Here is a 13,171-nt window from a genome sequence, read left to right as displayed (position 1 = left end):
ACCTGCTGTTGTGTAGCATTTTTTACCCTTTCTCAAATACAATATCACAGAGGTTCTATCAACATCACTGAGAGGCTCAGATTTGGCAAGGAGTGGGTCCATCTTGGAACCAGCTGAAATCGGCTCTGTCTGACGTCGGTCAAACTGCTGTTGTCTTCTCAGATTGGTGACAACTGTAGCACACCCACCCTCATCCCCAGTTCCAAGACTTTCTCATGTAAACTCAGTACAGGGTGACAACGTGTTGGATGTTACAAACTACTAGATCATGGAGAAGAAATGCAACCTGAGAAATTCACTAGTCAATGAGTAGGTTCCTGTGGGGAACTGTAATTGCCCTGACTTTCACTGGCCAGGCAAACCTGTGGATACCAACAGTCCAGAGGATCTTGGGCCAACTTCTTAACATGTCTACCTGGTGGGCCAACAAGGGTGATGCTCACCTGGATCTGGAACTGGGAAACAAGGAAGGTGAGGGATGAGAGCATCAGTGTCCACCTTGGCTGTCATGGCCAGGAAACAGTGGGGTCCCAGGCACCAGAGGGGAGGGAGGAAGAGCAGCAGCAGAGCACAGGCTGGTGGGCTCCAGAGAAGACTTTGACATACTGGAGGATGGTGGGTGAGGTGGTGACATGGAAGTCTGTCTGAAGGGTGAAGGAGCTCAGGAAATCTGAGAAGCCTTACAGGACAGCCTGCTCCAAGCACAAGAATGATCTCTCCAAGTACCCATGAAAGGAAGCATTTATCTTGTGAGGCTGCTTGTCTGAACTGACCGAGCTCCAGGGCAAAAAGGCAGCACACAGACTGTGGAAGCAGGGGAAGCTGCAAAGGAGGAATTTAGAAACCTTGTCAATAGATGTAGGAATGATGCCAAAGCTGCCCTGGATGTGATACCTGCAGAGGAAGCTGAGGGCAGCAAGATGAGCTGACACAGCTTCCTTACAGTAAAAGAATAGACAGGGTGAATGTGGGTCTGCTGCTGAACTTCATAAGAGTAGAATCAGACAGGACTGAGGTACTTCATGGCTTCTTTGTCTCCGTTTTCATCAGCAAGGTCTCTGTGGCTTTTGTTCCTGAACTCAGGAGTCTGGAGAACACCCAGGCGTGACTTGAGTAAACTCAAACAGCATTACAGAAAAGGAGATGGGACATTTGACCAGCTCCCTGAACACAGGTATGGCTGTGCTGTCGCACCTGAGATTCCCAGGAATACCCACATTTTGGTCCAGAGGAGTGTGACTCCTTTGGAGATTTCTTGGCCTATCTCTTCACTCAAGTGGTGATTTAGGCACCCGCTTTTCTGGCATATTGTTTTGTCTTCGTCAGGAGATGCTCCAGATCAATAAGAATTGGAGATCGCTGCTACCACCGCTTCTGGAAATAGGGAGGGGAGAAGGGGAAAAGGCAACAGAAGAAATACTGCTTTATTGCTATTTATTATTGAAATCAATATGAACTGGAGGCTGCTGAGACCACCTGTTCTGGAAAGGGAGGGAATGGCGAGCAGGGAAGGAAATAGAAGAAATTTGGCTTTACTGCTATTTATTATGGAAATGCTCTCTGGCTATTCCTGAAATCTCCCTAATCATCAACACCAGACTGGAAGCCTTTAGGAAAATGCTGCACAGAGCCTGAAAGAACTAAGAAACATTCAATGAAGTGAACAGCAGAAACAAACTGAAGTTTGTGAGGGTGTTTGAGACCCCACAAAGGGCCATCAATGATAAAGCTGTGAAGGAAACAACCAGTTGAGGTCCCTGTCTCTGGAGGGCGGTGAAGCAAAAGCCTTGAGACACTGGTTACAGGTGGTAAATGCAATGTGGAGGTGGCTCTGATGCCATGTGAGCCCTTCATGTCTGTTCATCATCAGAAAGGCTGAGCCCTGACCCCAGGACCAGCCAAAGGAGATCATTTCTCTCTGATATTTCTCAGGCTCTGCCTGTGGTCATTGTGAAGGTATTTTTGTTTTGGGTGTGGGTTTGGTGCCAACTGCTGTTGCTTTATCTACAAGGCTCTGGTGTTCTGATGATTTGGCAATGCCTGTGAGGTCCTCAAAACCCATTCAGCTTCTTTCATAGACCTGGCGATGGTTCTCAATCACCTAAGCTGTCCCAGTCCCAATCTTGCTTGAATCCTCAATTTGGATCCATGCCCCAGCACTGAAATGCACATGTTCCTTCTTCTGCTGCCCTAAAATTAAAACCAAAGGCAGTTGATTCCACATTAACATGACCAGCCCATGCTCTTCAGGTCTTCTTCTTGCCTTTAACACACTCACTGCTACGCATAGACCACTCTCATCCTGCACTCCCATGTGTCTCACAAACCTTTCACTCTTGTCATCCAGCAACAGGCCAACACTCCAGGAGGTTGGTGCTTCCTCCAGGCTCATGGATGATTCCTGAGGACCATTCAAGTGTGGGCAGTGCAAGAGAGGAACAGAGCGAGGTCAGCTCATGGGCCATGATGGAGCACAGCCAGCCCCAGCAGCAGCCATTCCCATCTCCCAGGCACAGCCATGCCCACAGCATGCAAATGTCACTGCCTTATATGATTAGTCCAAGAGAAGCCTGCCTTCTTTCCATAACCCGCTAAAAATCTTCCTCCTATTCCCCCTCCACCCACAGACATCAACCACATTCCACTTGCAGGCTCAGACATGGTTGTAAGGATCTACTAACATCGTCAGCCATCACCCTTTTCTACCTCACATCCCCTGACCCTCTCCCACACCACACATGGGCGGTCACTGCTGCTCAGGGCCTCTCGCTCTTCAGAAGATGACTTGAACTTCTTGGTTCCTCCTGGTGCTTGTTATAATCTTTCTTGCTCCCTGCAGACCTCATGGTGAGTTTTCTTGTTCATGTCAGGGTCTTCATAACCAGCTCTTATGGAATGCTTGTCTTTATGTGATCATCTGTGCAGGTGTTATCCCAGAAAAGTACCAAATATATCAAATCTGATGCTGAGTGAAATGCAATAAAACCTTGTTGAGCCACCTCCATAGCTGTGCCTTTCCAGCAAGGAGTTTCTCCTGAGAAAGGGATCCAGCCTCTGCCACTCTCTGGAGAGGAACACGAGCAGTGTCCATGCACTTGGGGACACAAAGGGTGACTTTTTCAAGACCACCCTTTATCTGAAGCACAGAGATATGTACGTATGGATGGGGTATCAAGCCTCTTAGTGCAGCAGAGATTGGAGTTCTGATCTCCCTTCATCTGCCCTGTGTGACAGCATTTAAAATCAACTACCCCGGTCAAAAAGTTGCTTTTGATTCTCTTCACAGTCTGAAGCACCACATGGGTCAGGAGATGAGCCGAGATACTCAGCGAGGACTCACGCTTCTGTGTTCTTAAACTTTAGGTGTTCCCGGGAATCTCAGGAGACAAGGCGTGTTGATTCCTGGGTTCAAGGAGCTGGTCGAGTTCCTCGTCTCCATTTCTGTAATGGTGCCTTTATGCCTGGCTGATGTGCAGAATCTGTACATGGACGTTGACAGCTGTTGAACAACCTGCTCTGAAAGGATTGACAAGGTGGCCTGTTCTTTCTGGAAGGGTATTAGCACAGAAAAAAAGAAGAAGCTGGGTTGGGGCAAATGAAAAGGGATGCAAAAGTTGTGGTCAGGACTGTTTATGGTTACTTGTAAAGCAGCCCTGTGCCTCATGTGAATGATTTCTCTGATCAGAGAGATACTGAGAGTGCTCTCTTAATAGAAAACCTGAAGGGAAAGGAAGGACAGCGTCATCCAGACTGGATAGGTCCTCAGAAGGTGTCTTGTCCAACCTCCTGCTCAAAGCAGGATCAGACCAGATTACTCAGAGCTTTATCCAAACACATCTTGGTCACTTTCTGGGACAGAGTGAGTGCACATGCCTGGGAAACAGCTTCCAGTGCTTGACTATGCTCATGATCAAAAAGTTTCTCCTTTTATCTAATGTCCTTCTAAGCCCAACCATCCAGATTGCTTTTTACCCATCGACTTGCACACCGATGCAGACCATAATACACTACCTTGGACACAAGAATGTTGCAGGGGATGACGCTGAATGCCCTGCTGACTTCCAGGTAACAGACCATCAATGTTCTCCCCACGTCCAGCAACCCTGTCCTTCGTCACAGAAAGCAAAGAGGGCAGACATGCACAATGTACCCTGCGTAAACCCCGTCACCTTCTCTTTCAGACACCCAGAAATGGGGTCCCAGTGGACATGCTCTGGGGCACAGCCTTGAGTTCCCCTGCTCACCCATTGGCCATTTTTGAAAAGTGCACACACTGCGTGAGAGCTGCCAGTGGTCAGGGAGTCCCCCCATGTCCATGAGCTTTCAGAGATGGTGGAGAGTGGCCTCCCTGTGACACCGTCCTGCTGTCTCAGCTCCTGGGATGCTGCCCCTCCTGTCCCATAGACTGGTCAGGACTGTGTTAGTTCCAGTGACCCCTGACTTGATCCCCATCCACTGCTGGTTGTTTTCCTCCAGATTCCTGCCTCGAGTCACAGAGGCTTGGGAGACAGCAATTCCTCAGAAGAAAGACTCTTCCTTTGAGAATGCTGGTAGGAAATGTATTTTGCTGAGTAACTGGCAACACTTATGTGTTTTACTATATATTTACCAACACATAAATATATATTTTTCCTTATGATCACATAGAAAGACAGATAACACAGGTCTGTTGAGATCACTGCCAACATGGCCATCTTAAAAAAGAACAGTTCAATTAACCTTTTTCTCCTTCTTTCCTGCATCAGGCAAGAGTGGCCAAGAGCTTTGAGCACGACTCACTCTGTGCCAAGGGTAAAAAGGGGCATTGACAGTCCAGGGCAGTGGAGCTTTTGGTGCCTTTCACTCTGTGCAAGATACAAGGATTATCTCTCTTAATGCTGTAGGCTTTGGTAGGATTGAAATCTAGAGAACATTTTTTAAAAACGGAGGGAAAAAGAAACCAAATGAAAGACGTAGAGTGAAGGAAATGTCTTCTTGCAACTTTAAGCATCAAACATTGTTGGTGTTATAATTATTTTTCTTTGTTTTGAATACTTTAAATGTCAGTGTTTTCCCATGACATCAAAATGAGACTTTTCAGGGTGTGCGTTAATAGCTAGAGGAGAATTTCTGATCTTCCACAAGATTTCCCTTCTCAGCACTCTCTGTCTTAGGCTGTGCATTTGATCTCCCTCATCTTTTATGTATTTTTTCCCGCCCTAACTAAACTGACCATGTCTGAAGTCCCATTTCCAGCAGCTGATTTGCACACAAGCACTTGCGATTGCTCTCTGGATTTCCCTTCCTCTTACTCTTTGGTCACTCGGACTCTTGTCAACAATCCAGTTTCTGGTCTTAGCTTCAAGGAGTTAAAAGATTCCTTGTCTTTCAGTAGTCTGTCTAATTCTGTCTTTAGCCAACTCTTTTATTGTGTTTATTTTGTAATTCATTTCTGCCTAAAATATTTTCTCATGGTTATGCCTTGTGAATGGTGAATCTCATTGGTGGCAGTTTGTCCTTGGCATAGAGTTGAGGAGTGTGCTTTCTTTTAATCATGAATCTTATCAGCTTTATTTTGTTTGTTCAAAAGGAAAGAAAAGTCCCTCTTTGCCTGTGTGCAGCCAGGTCTCCAAGGAGAGCAGGTGGGAGCTGGTGCAAAGGAGGTGGAACATCCAGCTGCAGCCTGCAGTGGAGAAGTCTGGTGTAAGGAAAAGGGATGCAAGTCCCAGGTGGCCAATGAGAGAAATGATGGGGTTGGGGAGGTGAGGAGCAAGGTTGTCCACACAGTGTCAGGCCTCAAGTGTCAGACCTTCTCCACCCAGTCCAGACCTCCTTAGGAGAGACCCTGGATCAATATCAGATAATGCTGCAATCACCTCTTCTCCACACTAAAAAAAAAATCAAACTATACCCTGAAACCAAAAAAAAAAGTCATTTTTATTAGAAGATTTTTGAAATCACTCTCCATAGCTACAGTAGTGACCTCTCTAATTCACTGTAACAGACTGGAAGGAATTTACAAGAAGAGACATGGTTTCTTAGAGCTTTCTTCTGTGTAATGAGCCCCATGGTGCATTTAGTGCTAAGTCCTTCAATCTCACTGAAGTGCTGAGAGGAGATTGCAGAAACCTTGCCAGAAGTCAAAGTCAGAAGAAAAAAGTACTGAGTACCTTGAAGTATTAATGAGTTCCACTGAGGACAAGTACCAGCAAAGCCTCCCCAGGGACTCGTTAGAGCAGAGAATTGGAGGCCATGATGGCAGATAAACAAAGGGTCATGTGCAGGCAGCTGAGGTGCTGAGAAAAGCCTGGTTTTGTTGGATGAAGCAGAGAGGCCAAGGCCTGACCCCCAGCCCCTGGGAAGGCAGATCCTGTCCCTCACCCATTGCTCAGGGCTCTTCCTGGGGCAGGGGGATGTGGGCTGTGTGATGCTGAGTGAAGGACAATGGTGTGACAGTTCCCAGCCTTCCTGGGGGTGTGCAAGGAGGCCATGAGGTGCCCCCAGTGCCTGAGGACAACATGTCTCCTCATAGGCCTTGGTGGCAGAGATGACTGCCATAGCCAAGGGGACAAAGATTTGGGTTCTCTTGGTGACTTCCAGCCTTGCCAGTGCCCTTTGCCATCTCCACCACAGGTTGTCCTACACTGTCCCACAGCTGCTTCTCTTTCCCTGCAGGCTGCAGACACCCATCTCGCTTCCTCCCCTTGCTCTCACCCAGGTATTTCGATACATTGACTGATGTGTCTGCACTCCCATGCTCTGTTCCTTGAAACACAAGGTGGTGGACTGAACTCATGCTCCTTCTGAATGATTTATTCTACCACAGCACTACCCTTTGAGTGACATTTCTTCCTTCTCATGTCCAGTTTCCACATTCCAAGCTGCGCTGTGTGGCAGTGTTTCTCTCCTCTGCTGTAGAGAAGAGGACCCTGAAAAGTACTGACCTGTCAATCTGTTACCTTTGCCTGGGAAGATCATGGAACAGACCCTCCTAGAAGCTGTGCTAAAGCACAAGGAGGACAGGGAGGTGATTTGAGACAGCCAGAATGGCTTCACCAAGGGCAAGTCCTGCCTGACTAACGCAGTGGTGTTCTACAGTGGAGTAACTACATCAGTGGACAACGGAAGGGCTATGGATGTCATCTATCTGGACTTCTGTAAAGCCTTGGACATGGTCCCTCACAACATCCTTCTCTCTACACTGGAGAGATATGGATTTGATGGCTGGACTGTTCCGTGGGTGAGGTACTGTCTCAATGTTCACACCCAAAAAGCAGTGATCAATGGCACGATGGACACTGGTGACAAGTGACGTCCCTCAGGGGTCCATACCGGGATCAGTACTGTTTAATATCTTCATCAATGACATAGTGGGATCAAGTGCACCCTCAGCAAGTTTGCGGATAACACCAAACTGAGTGGTGTTGCTGATATGACTGTGGGACAGAAGGCCATCCAGAGGGACCTGGATAAGCTCGAGAAGTGGGCCCATTTGAATCTCCTGAGGTTCAACAAGGCCATACGCAAGGTCCTGCACCTGGGTTGGGGCAACCCCCTCACTATCAGTACAGGCTGGGGGATGAAGGGATGGAGAGCAGCCCTGATGAGAAGGACTTGGGGATCCTGGTGGGTGAAAGACTGGACAGGAGCTGGGAATGTGCGCTTGCAGCCCAGATGGCCAAACATATCTTGGGCTGCATCCAAAGGAGCATGAGGAGCAGTTCAAGGGAGGGGATTCTGCCCCACTCCGGTGAGGCCCCTCTTGGAGTCCTGCATCCAGCTCTGGGGTCCTCAGTACAGGACAGACATGGAGAGACCAACACCCTCCATACTCCAATCTCCTTTCAGGCAGTTGTAGAGAGTGAGAAGGCCTCCCCTCCGCTTTCTTTTCTTCAGACTAAACAGCCCCAGTTCCCTCAGCTGCTCCTCATCAGACTTTTCCTCCAGCCTCTTCACCAGCTCCATTGCCCTTCTCTGAACTTGCTCCAGCACCTCAAGGTCTTTCCTATAGTGAGGGACCCAAATCTGACCTCAGGATTCAAGGTGGGGGCCTCACAAGCGCCAACTACAAGTGGATGATAACTACCCTGGTCCTGCTGGCTGCGCTACTCTTGATGCATGCCAGGATGCTGCTGGCATTTTGTCCACCTGGGCACACGCTGGCTCATGTTCAGCTGCTATGAATCAACACCCCCAGATCCCTCTCTGCCAGGCAGCTTTCCAGCCACGCTTCCCTTCAGCCTGTAGCGCTGCCTGGGGTTCTTGAGACCCAAGTGCAGGACCTGGCACTTGGTCTTGTTAAACCTCAAACAACTACACTCAGCCCATCATTTCATCTGGTCTAGATCCAGCTGTAGAGCCTTCCTACCCTCTAGCAGGCCAAGACTCCCACCTACCCTCTAGCAGGCCAAGACTCCCACTCAGTTTGGTGTCATCTGCTAGCTTAGTGAGGGTGCACTCAATCCCCTCGTCAAGATCGTTGATAAAGAGATTAAACAGAACTGGCCCCAATACTGAGCCCTGGGGAACACCACTCGTGACCGGCCACCAACTGGATTCGCTCCGTTCACCACAACTCTTTGGCCTGGCCCTCCAGCCAGTTCTTTATCCATCGCAGATACACCATCCAGGCCATGAGCTGCAGCTTCTCCAGGAGAATGCTGTGGGATACGGTGTCAAAGGCTTTACTCAAGTCTAAGTACACAACATCCACAGCCTGTGTGGCGGATTCACTCCCCCACGACAGACTTTCCCTCATCTGCTAAGCCGGTCACCTTGACATAGAAGGAGATCAGGCTGGTCAAGTGGGACTTGCCTTTCATAAATCATGCTGATTGGGCCCGATTGCTCATCTCCTATGTGTGACCTACCAGTCCCTTTCTCAGCCATGTTCCTGCTATTGGCCTATCCCCTGCAGAGGCACAAGTGATCTCACAGTCCCCTCCACAGCCATTGGCTTCCTACTGGACTATGAGTTCCTGAGACACAGCTGAGCACACGACATTGTACCCAGCCATCACCCTCCTTGTGGTGCAGTGTGTGAGCAGATAAAACTAAGCTGCTTTCATCAAATTTATCTAATAGATTTCCGATCAAGTGTTTGAGTGGAGAAACGTTCCCCAGAGGAGCTGCTGTATTTGCACTGGTGTATTTTATATCTCTGCTTCTGCCTTTTTTTTTTTGTTTTCTTTTTCTTCTTCCTCTGTCAATTCTCTCTTGAAAGAGCTCTCCAAGGAAAAGATTCATGGAATCCTACAAAAACACATCTTGCAAGAGACCCCTGAACAACATCTCTGTCCCACTGACATTTATGGCACCCCAAGGAATAGCTGATAGCATTTGTGCTCACTTGGGTTCATTTCACCACATGCACACAATGGACATGCACGTGATGTGTATGGTTACAACTCATCTGTACAATGAAAACATGGACTTTTGACCTAGTGTTTCATAGAATCCTAGAATGTCCAGAGTTGGAAGGGACCCATAAGGATCATCGCATCCAACTCCTGTCCCTGCACAGGACAACTCCTTTTAGTCTTTTCTTCAGCTCTGATGGTGAGAAATAGTTATTTTATCACCATGCATGCTTGTTGAGGAAGGGTCCCGGGCTGAGCCTGGGTCTCCCATCCTAGGCATGTGTATTTTAGTATTATAATGAGCGTATAAGGAGAAAAGTTCTGCTAAAGGACACTTTATGTAACAGTCTTGAGATAGATGTTAAAACAAGACTCAACTACTTGTGCGGGCTCCAGAGTGTCTGCACTGCAAGGACAGTATTCTTTGCACGTTCTGATCAGGTGTTTTAAAAGTCACTTTAATCTTTGTTAGAGGAGCAGAATGACCAAAACTGAGAGGATTTACATATTTTAGGTTAGCAATTGCAGGCAGGATTCATTCTTGTAACTGGTAGGGACTACATATTCTATCTTCAAACACTTCTCCAAGGTAAAAATTCATTGAATCATATAATACCTCAGGTTTGATGAAGGCCCTGAACATCATCTTGTCTCACTCTCCTGCTCAGGGCAGGGTCCACCAGGTGAGGTTGTTCTAGGCCTCTGCCCAGCTTTCCATCATCCACAAAGGAGCTGAAAATGTGCTCCGTGACACGATGCAGGGGGAGAATAAACCCATTCACCAGTGTTGCCCCAAGTACTCATCACTGAGGGATGCCACTAGAAACTGGCTAAACAGAGGACTTTGTACCACTGATGATATTTGGGCTTGGTCATCCAGCCAACTTCCCACCCATCAAAACATCCACATCTTCATCCCAGACCTCACCAATCTGCTCTAAGGCCACCACAGGAGACCATGTCTGGGGCCTTGCAAAACTCCATGTACACAACATGCCTTTCTTTCCCCTGGCCATTTGGGTTCAGCAATCCCTTCCTTGTCCTAGACCTGCCTGGAAATGGCTGCAGGAGGATGTGGCCCATCCCCTTCCCAGGGACAGACGTAGGCTGACCAGCCGGTAATTCTCCCAGTTCTCCTTCCTGCCATTCTTGAAGATGGGTTTGACGTCAGCCTTTCTGAGGGACCTCTGAACCTCTCTGATTACTCTGACAATCTTGAGATCACAATCCAGAATTTGCCACAGGGAAAGAGGGGCAGGTGTAGGACTGTGTAGAACAGCATGTGATGGAGATGGCAAAGGTGATGTAGCAAATAGGGACACCTGTGATGAGCCTGTCCAAGGCAGCTGAGATGAATCTCACCAGCCCACTGGGGTCACATACAGAAATAGCAGGGTTCTGTCACGTGTCCACATCTGAGCTGGCCTCGTGCACTCTTAAAACACATTGAGATATTCAGGGTCAGACACTTTCCCTTTTACACAGAGGCAGGAGTCACAGTGTCTCTCTGGCCTCCTGTTCCTATTCCCAAAGAATGGGAGACACCTCAGCCCCATGGCGTGTGATCATGTTCTGCATTCTTCTTTCATGTCCCTCATCATTGGGAATGGACATTGGTTCAAGGAAGCACATCCCAGTGCTGCATTCTGGTGGTTTCCTATGGGATATTACTCCTAACATAATGTGACCTCAATAAACTGTCTGTCTCACAGGCCTTCATGGAACCCCTAGGAATAGCTGATGGTGTTTGTACTGACTCGGGTTCATGTCACCTCACATACATGATGTGCGTGCTCATATCTCATCTGTACAAAGCAAACCTGGCCTGGTGAACTACTCATTCAGTGTCCATCCATGGAAGGAAGAACAATCTCTGTGAGCTGGGGTGAGAGGCCAGGTACACCAACACAAGGGATGAGAAGGAGAGTGTGGGAGTGGAACGAGAACAGCTCTGGAAGACCAAGGGCTGCTGCTCCCTGGCAGCACTGCCAGGCTGGAACTCTGTTCCCCTCCACTAATGCAGACAGAAACTGTCCCTGCAGCTCCAAAAAGGCCTTAAAAGAAGATCTCAGGGGAAAAATAAAACAAAACGAAACACTGCAGGGCCCTTTATTCTTTTTAAAAACAGAGAGAAAATGGCTCCTCATTTCCAGAGACACTTCTTCAGAAAAAAAGGCAGACAGTGAATTAGGAAACGAATGACAACATTATCACGAAACACAACCACAACAACAAGAAACATTGACTCTATAATGAGGTACACTATAACTGCTATGCAGAGGGTAAGAGTTTGTTGCTGTTTCTTATTGAAAAAGTCCAGTTACCAATTTCCACACTGAATCCTGGAGCTCCTGGTTCCTCATGCTGTAGATGAGGGGGTTCACTGCTGGAGGAACCACCGAGTACAGAACAGACACCACCAGGTCCAGGGATGAGGAGGACATGGAGGGGGGTTTCAGGTAGGCAAACATGGCAGTGCTGATAAACAGACAGACCACAGCCAGGTGAGGGAGACACGTGGAAAAGGCTTTGTGCCGTCCCTGCTCAGAGGGGATCCTCAGCACAGCCCTCAAGATCTGCACATAGGAGAAAAAAATGAAAACAAAACAGCCAAATGCTAAGCAGGCACTGACCACAAGAAGCCCAGCTTCCCTGAGGTAGGAGTTTGAGTAGGAAAGCTTGAGGATCTGGGGGATTTCACAGAAGAACTGGTCCACAGCATTGCCCTTGCACAGTGGCAGTGAAAATGTATTGGCCGTGTGCAGCAGAGCATTGAGAAACCCAGTGGCCCAGGCAGCTGCTGCCATGTGGACACAAGCTCTGCTGCCCAGGAGGGTCCCGTAGTGCAGGGGTTTGCAGATGGCAACGTAGCGGTCATAGGACATGATGGTGAGGAGATAATACTCTGCTGAAATGAAAAAGAGAAACATAAAGAGCTGTGCAGCACATCCCAAAAAGGAGATGGCCCTGGTGTTCCAGAGGGAGTTGCCCATGGATTTGGGGAGAGTGGTGGAGATGGAGCCCAGGTCGAGGAGGGAGAGGTTGAGCAGGAAGAAGTACATGGGGGTGTGGAGGTGCTGGTCACAGGCTATGGTGGTGATGATGAGGCCGTTGCCCAGGAGGGCAGCCAGGTAGATGCCCAGGAAGAGCCAGAAGTGTAAGAGCTGCAGCTCCCGTGTGTCTGCGAATGGCAGGAGGAGGAACTGGGTGATGGAGCTGCTGTTGGACATTTGCTTCCGATGGGTATGGAGTACTGTCACAGGAGTAAAAGACAATGACAAGTTAGGGGAGACTTCTCTGAGCAAAATCAAAGCCATTGCTTATGCACCCTCCCCCTGCTCCACACCCCCTTGTCCTTTTCCAGACCTTCCTTCGGGTCCATGGCTGAGCCCTGGGTGGTGCTGGCTGGAGGTGCCGTGAGGAGCAGGACTTGTGCCCGCTGGCTGCCCAGGAGTCAGCCCTGCTCTGCAGCAGGGGGTCATGGGAACGGGGGCAGGGGCCAGACCTGGGGTTCAGCTGTGTCAGATGGACCCGTTCCTGCTGCAGAAGGGCCTGCCAGGGTGTGCTCTCCCAGTGATAAGGAACCAGGATTACACAAGGCAGTTTGAGATTTTGGGGTTTTTACAGCTTCCTGCAATTGCCCTGGAGAATGTTCTTCTGTCTCAGAAACCCTCAGCATTTCTGCTCCATGTCTGTGGGTCAGTGCAGATTAAGGGGACCTGCTCTGTCCCTCTGTCTTGCTCCAGCTGCCCTGGGCTGGCACCTTCCTGAGATGGAGGCTGATCACACTGCCATGTTACCCTGAAAAGCCACCAGGCCCTGCTGAGAGCAGA

The 13,171-nt window shown here is 48.8% G+C and overlaps 1 protein-coding gene across 1 annotated transcript; it reads right to left on the bottom strand.

Moving 5' to 3' along the window:
- Positions 1-11,641: 11,641 nt before the first annotated feature.
- Positions 11,642-12,568, bottom strand: LOC135999678 (olfactory receptor 14A16-like). The gene has a single exon (XM_065653239.1). It carries the CDS (start codon positions 12,566-12,568, stop codon positions 11,642-11,644), a length of 927 nt encoding a protein of 308 aa, XP_065509311.1.
- Between the last annotated feature and the right edge of the window lie 603 nt (positions 12,569-13,171).

The sequence above is a fragment of the Caloenas nicobarica genome, chromosome 29, assembly GCF_036013445.1.
Source record: "Caloenas nicobarica isolate bCalNic1 chromosome 29, bCalNic1.hap1, whole genome shotgun sequence".
NCBI classification, from domain to species: Eukaryota; Metazoa; Chordata; class Aves; order Columbiformes; family Columbidae; genus Caloenas; species Caloenas nicobarica.
This window is presented reverse-complemented; position numbering and strand designations above follow the sequence as displayed.

Coding starts and splice junctions, on each gene's coding strand:
- LOC135999678 (XM_065653239.1), bottom strand. CDS start 12,568: ATGTCCAACAGCAGCTCCATCACCCAGTTCCTCCTCCTGCCATTCGCA.